The following is a 7,932-nucleotide window of genomic DNA, read 5'->3' as shown; positions in this document are numbered from 1 at the left end:
TGTTCAGAAAGAAATGAAATAACGTAGAATACTACACCGGGAGTAGGTCTATAATTTAGCTACAGAGGATCAATAGCTTATTTAATTTTAAAATAGCCTAGCTGCAGATTGTGTGTAGCCCAATCACAAGGCATGCCTACAGCCTGGAACGCGCAGCAAATCTGTCAGTGAACAGCATGTAGCCAAAACAGGCCTTTTGCAATATTTCAAATAGCCAAACATCGCGGAAAACACAGGTTTGAAAGCAAATGGATTCTGCTGAAAAGAGAAGACTAATCTGTAAAAGTAAAACGATGTGTTACAAAGTAAAACAAGAGAGAGATAGGGTTTTGGCACGAGCGCATCGGCCATCGCGGATGAGTGGACTATATTTCCTCCTCATATTATACAATATGTGTCTCTACACACCTAGGCTTAGGCTATTGATGGAGTCAAGACAAGGTCGTTTTTATTCATCTCAGATTCTCAATTTGTGAGGTATTAAAAAATATTCTGCCAAAGTCTCCAGTAATCTAAAATTGTGTAGAATTGCATTTAATGCGTTTATATAAGGCAAACATTTTCCAGGACCCTAGGTCAAAATGAATTATCCCCATGTGTGCATCTTCTGCAAGCCATTCTACTCTTCTGCTCTATGTCAGCACGCAAAAGCAATGACATGCATGCAATGCTTTATTATAAATGTTTTTGTGTGTGTTTTACTTTCATGCGTTCCGGTACCTCAGAGCCTCAGGTCAGCTCACTTTTTGTTCAGGCACCTCCCAATTTACAAAAGCAGCATTGCATGCAGCCCCGCGGGCCGCCAGTTGCCCATCCCTGGCCTATAGGTTAGCTCAGATTATCATTCTGATTCAGTTGACATTCCTTTTTTTCTCATCATATTGCAATATCTATTTTCGAAGTTAAGAAACCAAAATAGGCTGACTGGTACAGTACAATGGGGCCACGTTTATATACACATGTGTAAATGTTGTACCTGTTATTAGACCTACAGTCTGAAGGGAATTAAATAACCTAAAATAAATATAATTTAATACCCCTTTATCCTAATCTGTATTTAATCGTTTTATTCTACCTTCCATGATAATAATCCGTACAAATGTTGCATTGAGCTACTGGAGTGGAAACTAACGGACTTGACTCGAGGTCGTTGCTGTGTTTGTAATAGTGCATCGCGTGAGCGCCCTCCCAGTAATCAATCAGAAGGCTCTTCATCCGGCAGAAGGCTGCTGCTTCGCTCTCTATGATACGGCATAGAAGGATTGGCATCATAGGCTGTGGTCTACTCCGCTCTTAAAGAATCACTTCGAATTGCATTTTCTTATAATATGAAGTATAACCAATTGGTAGGCTACTATTTTGCATCGACGTCCTGGGTCCATTTGCTGTTCAACCTGCGACATTTCTTAATATCGCCTTTGATCTTCTTCAGTTTACGCCTTGAGAGGGAGCAGAAGGTAAAATAATGCTTGTGCATCATTTATTTTAGGCAGGGGTCAGCTGGATGTTGAACGTTTCCATAGGTTTTGAAAATAAAACTATGTTGCATGGCATCAGCTAATAAAAAAGTATTTCAATTGTTTTGGCTTTATTAATAATAGATAGCCTACTCTCCTCTTTAGCAATAGGATATCGGCAGTGCTTTTTGTGGCTAATGTGGCTAGACATGTAGGATGTAATGTAGGCAGTGTATTCAATGTTGAACATGAGTTAGTGAATGAAACAAGCGTAGAAATTAGAGATCTGTTCTGAGACGCATGAAGTTCAACTCATTATGGGAACTTGTAGCGGTCCTGTGGTGCAATGCACCCCGGTAAGTGCACCATGTGCGCATGGGTAAAGTGCATGGAAGATGAAATATTCTGCTCATCTATTACTGTTTAGTAGCGCATTTACTATGCTTGACAGCCCACGTGTGTGAGTTATGACTGTCATGTGGTTGTTTTATGTTATTGCTAGGTGTTGGCATAATTTTAGCCAGGGACACTACAAATATCAAGGTAAAGGGAAGCAATGTGCTGCTGACCTCCAATATATTTTCTTTCAGCACATGGCCGATTGAGGATGTATGTCATATGAAGTCTAAATTCTGCATTGTGAAGACTAAGATTCCCTATCTAAAAATACATTCAACATCCTCTACCATGCCTGCACCTGACATGGTGGATGGGCAACTCTCTGGTTCCCGCTGTGCCATAGAAGGAGTGTCTATTAAGGGGCTCTTTGCCCTTCTGGTCCTGAGTCTCCTACTGCCTTCAGGAGCAACAACCAGCTCAAAATCTGGCACCTGCCACAAAACCTGTTTGTGCGCCAGCAACATCGTTAGCTGCTCCAAGATGAACCTGACCGGCATCCCCATGGCTTTTCCTCGCTACACCGCTGTGCTGGACCTCAGCTTCAACCAAATCAGTAAACTGAAAGCTGAATGGACCCCAGTCAAGCTCAGCATGCTGCACAGCCTCCTGCTCAGCCACAACGGCCTCACCTTCCTCTCTTCCGAGGCCTTCCTATATGTCACACAGTTGCGCTACCTGGACCTGTCCTCAAATGGCCTGAAAATTCTGGAGGAGTTCATCTTCGAGCCCCTGGAGCACCTAGAGGTGCTTCTGCTTTACAACAACTACATCTCCCAGATTGACCGCACTGCCTTCTCCAGCCTCAACAGCCTGCAGAAGCTCTACCTCAGTCAGAACCAAATCCAACGCTTCCCCCTGGAGCTGGTCAAAGAGAGGAATCGGCTGGAGAAGCTCACTCTGTTGGACGTGTCCACCAATCGGCTCAAACTGCTGCCCATACAGGAGCTCCAGGTCCTGCCTGCCTGGATCAAGAATGGCCTCTACTTCCACAACAACCCGCTGCCCTGCAGTTGTGAGCTGTACAGCATGCTGGCCCGCTGGCACCGCCAGGAGCTCAGCTCCGCCACTGATTTCAGAGACGACCACACCTGCCTCCTCCCAGGCGCACAGAAGGAGAAGGCACTCACCCTGGAGCTGAACAAGGTCCATCTGAATTGCAGCACAGTGACCATTTTAGACGAGGAGGCCTACCTTGAGCAGTTCATAAGACTGGGCTGTGACACTAGGCAGAGGTACATGCTGAAGAGCTGGGTCCTTCCCGGCAATGTGCAGTTGTCTTCTGGTAACCAGAGTTCCAGGGTCCTCAGCGACGGCAGCCTGCAGGTCGGCCCCATCACGCTAGAGGACTCTGGGATCTACACCTGTTACGCAGTGGGGGAATCCTTCAACGAGACCCTGTATGTGACTGTGTTAGTGCACAACGCCACTCAGGCTGGAGGGCAGGAGGGCATGAAGACGGCCTACACCACACTGGTGGGCTGTCTGGCCAGTGCGATGATGGTGCTCATCTACCTCTACCTCACACCCTGCCGCTGCATCTGCTGCCCGGGCCAGGGCCTGGACAAGAGAGCCCCAGGGGACAGCCTTCACTCCTCCATCCTTAGCGTCTCTCCCACCCATGAGGACACAGGCCCGGAGGGGGGCGGAGGTGGAGGGGGTGCCTTTGACAAGCCTCCCTTTAACAGGCATGTCACCTACCTGGACCCAAAGGGCCTGCTGGAGCAGAATGGGCGACTGAGCCCATGTGGGGAGGAGGATGAGGAGTGGCAGGAGGAGGACAGAGGGAGGCAGGAACAGAGAAGGAAGTCAGACGCAGAGTCTCTGAGCTCTGTGTGCTCGGACACCCCTATTGTTGTATGAGAGGATTTCGCTTCAACTGGAGGATCTTCCACATAAAAACACTGGGTGGAGGATGGGTGACTCAGCTGCCTCAGTAGGACTGTAACTTGCTTATGAAGCAGGAGGAGGCTATCCATTTTCCATATGTAGAAATTCAATAGGTTAAGTGGCTTTAAGTAGTGGGATTACACTATCTTGTCTTTTTATAAAACAAGAACTTTCAACCAAATGAGGATTAATTCTCACTAATTTATTCTGTAGCAATCTATGTGTTCATCAAATGCTTCATCTCTTTGTGTTAGAATACCAATATTGTTGATTCCTTCCAGTGATAAGGGGCACAAAAACATTATGAGTTGTAGCTGAATTTATGCAACCAACAGAAGCAGCATTGAAGTGTATTCACTTGAATAGACTCAATATTGCTCCAATACATCTGTGCTGCTGTGACGCCTGGATCACCAGGCTAATAATAGTCTCTGTCACTTAGTCATTATTGGGAGGGGAATGCTAGTGGGACAGTGTGGCACAGAAAGGATATTTGTTAGCAGCTAGGCCCAGTCCTACCAAAGGGAGTTGCTGTGAAAATCCACTGAGTACTTCTGGGCATGGGTTCAAGTCCCTAAGCAAACGGACAAATGCAGACTGGGCGATTGTCTTATAAACATGGTCAGAAATAGCAGCCAGTAGTACAACTAATACGCTAGCCCACTCAGTGCCCCTGCCACAGTTGAGCATGGGATGTAAACACAACTCTAGCACTGGAACAACAGATATTCTGCTGTCATTCTTATATTGCTAAACAGACACAACTAAGATTAAGGACTGATGTAGGAGGTATAATATAAACAAAAGTCATTGATATTACGCCAGCACCATGAGCTTGGAAAAAATGGTCAACAAGCAGTCAGATGCTAATGTTACCCAGCTGAAAATCAGGTTTGAGCTCAATGAAGTTTGAGCTCTTGTTTTGTACCTGAATCTCTGTTTAGTCACTCAGTCCAGTTGTATGCTATGGGGGTTTCTTAACACACTTCATTAGATATTACCTAACCTTGACTAACAGCTTTTCAACCTGAGAATCTCTGGGCCTCTTAACTTGAAACCAGGTGCCATCGTAATTTCAGTACCTTGATGGAGGAACTTACTGCGCTGCTGTTAGAGAGGGACATCTCTGAAGACAGACTCCCACCTCTTAAGACCATATACTCAAACCTATAGTATAAGCTGAAAGGCACATTATTAACTCACAGTAAAGCAGTTACTGAACACCCACAACAAAACATGTGCCACTAACATTTTCAGAAGCAAGACTTTCTTAAGCTATCCATTCATGTCTATGTTTCTGCCTGCTCAGTGTCATATAGTTTCATATGTATGTGTATACACATGATCTAACTATCTATTAATCAGATGTTTAATAGTATGGATGCCTACAGTATAAATTATTATAAAAAGATGTTGCAAGATACTGTATGTGTTTTTGCATACTAGCAGAGGAGTTGTAAATTAAAGAGATAATGTTATATGAGAATATTATCATAACCTATAATCTTGTTATGCTTTGAAGACCCTTACATTTGACAATTTGCTGACATTGTACCATTGACATGGTCATTTCTGGTAGAAGCTATTGGACCTCTAGCTCTTCTGTATAAAGACTGCATTATAATCTCCTGAAGAAAAATGTATCATCTCTGACCAAGCAATGATTAGTTAAAATATTTAAAGAGTAACCGGTGTGTAATCTCTTATACACTCACAAAGGGAATCAGCTGAGTAATTGTTATCTGTTTATATATGTAAAAGTATTATGCGTCTTTGTGGTAGCCATTTCTTGTAATGTTCTGTGTTTGTCTACTGTACGTCTGTGTTACTTACTACTTACTGCTTATGAATTGTTGGGTCAAGTACAAAGACATTGATCTGTAATGACAGACTTTTGTCAGAATCTCTCTGCTTGCCTCCCAAATGTCTTCCTGTTCATCCACTGTACCTGTCAACTGTATTCACAACCTCAAACTTCCAAACCATGAAGTGTGATGATGCTGGGTTTTTCTTGGAAAGAAGCACTCAAGAGACACACAACATGAAGGTTGATATCCAGTGGTGTAAAGTAACTAAGTAAAAATACTTTGAATTACTTATTACAGTGCCTAGTGGAAGTCTATACACCCTTTGCACAGTCTTCACATTTTTCTGCCTTAAAATTGTATAAAATAAACTGATTAAATTTTATTTTTTTCCTATCGATCTATACAACGTGCTCCACATTATAGAACATTTATAGAACATTTTCCAAATGACTAAGAAATACAAAACGTATGTCCTAACACCCCAGAGGTAATACTTGGTGGAAGCACCTTTAGCAGCCATTACAGCTGTGAATAATTTGGAATCATATTCTACCAACTTTGCACAACTCTTAGGGCAACATGCAGCAACATGTGAAGACTGTGCAAGGGATGTGTAGACTTTCACTAGCGACTGTGTAAGTCGTTTTTTTTGGAGTATCTGTACTTTACTATTTATATTTTTGGTTACTTTAACTCCACTACATTCATAAAGAAAATATCTACTTTTTACTCCCATATAAAAATGCTTCATTTATAAATGAGTGTTGGAGTCTGCCCCTGGCAATCTGCAAATAAAAATCAGGTTTGCTATAATATTTATATATTTTAAATTATTTATAGTATTTACTTTTACTTTTGATATTTAAGTATATTTTAGCAATTAGACGTACTTTTAAACCAAAAACCTTTACTCAAGTATTTTACTGGGTGACTAACTTTTACTTGAGTCCTTTTCTATTAAGGTATCTTTACTTTTACTCAAGTATGACAAATGGGTACTTTTCCCACTACTGTCAATATCTGATCGCCTAGAATTTATGCTTTATTACAGCCCTCCTTGCGATATTGTGACGTGAGTGTCCAGTGTTAGTGAGGCCTGCTCACAGGGCCAAATGGCATGCCACTCCACTGGCTTCTTTTTCTACAGTAAATTACCCTAATGACATGTACTGTGATCACTAGGGGGTGAAATGTTAGAACTCACAGGATCACTGAGGTGAAAACTCAGTTCACTGGAGGAGCAGTCTGTTTACTTTCTTCAGGCACCATTTGATGCAGGCTTTTTATTCTCCCTCTTTTGGACCATTTACCTTTGGCACTGTCTTGTGGCTGTAGGAGCACACCATCACATCCCTTTTGCCATTTACAGGTAACTTAATTACAGGTAAACTGAAGGAAGGACAGTGTGTTTCTGTGTGGGTTTGTGTTTATCACCAATCTGAATTACTGTACTCGATGTCATTATGGATTAAGTGTCAATATCTGCAGAAGTAAAGGTATATTTCCATCTAGATTCTATAATATGAAGGCATGTGTGCCAGAACCCGCTAATTTAATACTGCTAGTGTAAATGAAGACTTCTACTAGATTAATGATTCAAGAGAACTGGCGAGGGAAGTCTAAAGACCCTGGGTTCATCCCAAAAGGCTATATAGTGCACTACCCTATATAGTGCACTACTTTTGACGAGGGCCCATTTGCCTCTGGTTAGGGAATAGGGTGCCATTTGGGACATAATCCCTGATTTAGCAACGCTGACCAAAAGCAAAATCATCCAGGTTTTGTAATGAAGTGACAGGTTTGATTAAACTGGGTGATATGTCAGCAGATGCTAGATGCTTAGGTCCCATGTGGTTCAGTTGGTAGAGCATGGCTCTTTCAATGCCAGTGTTGTGGGTTCAAATCCAATGCGGGACCAGTATGAAAATGTACTACAGTTAGTCGCTCTGGATAAGAGCGTATAACAAATGTAAAGATCCCTGCACATTTTTACTTCAACTATGTCTATGGCCTTGCAGTAACATACTCTACAATATGTATTGTCACAAATAGTTAAGTAATAGGAAGTATTGAGGTGTGGTAATGAGACATTTCTAGCTAGTAGATATTTAAGCATAGTTTATAATTAGAACCAATCGACCCGCAGCAGAAATGTCAGAACGACCTGAATCTAAGATGACTCTATTTAGAGCAGGCACAGATGGCATGGTGCATGTAGTCAGTGCCTGCTGATGCTCAATGATTAGCATGTAGTTGTGTGTGTGTATGTAGACTGAATTCAGAAGATGACTCATCCTTTCTCTGTAAGCCCCCTCCTGATTTAATGAAATGACTGCTGATAATATAGTGTATTTGTGAGTATGGGTTTTCATGCCATCTAG

The 7,932-nt window shown here is 42.4% G+C and overlaps 1 protein-coding gene across 1 annotated transcript; it reads left to right on the top strand.

Annotated features, from left to right (window-relative positions):
- Positions 1-2,144: 2,144 nt before the first annotated feature.
- LOC120021047 (amphoterin-induced protein 1-like) lies at positions 2,145-3,716 on the top strand. Its single transcript, XM_038964700.1, has one exon. The coding sequence runs from the start codon at positions 2,145-2,147 to the stop codon at positions 3,714-3,716; it is 1,572 nt and encodes a 523-aa protein (XP_038820628.1).
- Positions 3,717-7,932: the final 4,216 nt, after the last annotated feature.

The sequence above is a fragment of the Salvelinus namaycush genome, chromosome 2 (genome assembly GCF_016432855.1).
Source record: "Salvelinus namaycush isolate Seneca chromosome 2, SaNama_1.0, whole genome shotgun sequence".
NCBI lineage: Eukaryota > Metazoa > Chordata > Actinopteri > Salmoniformes > Salmonidae > Salvelinus > Salvelinus namaycush.
This window is presented reverse-complemented; position numbering and strand designations above follow the sequence as displayed.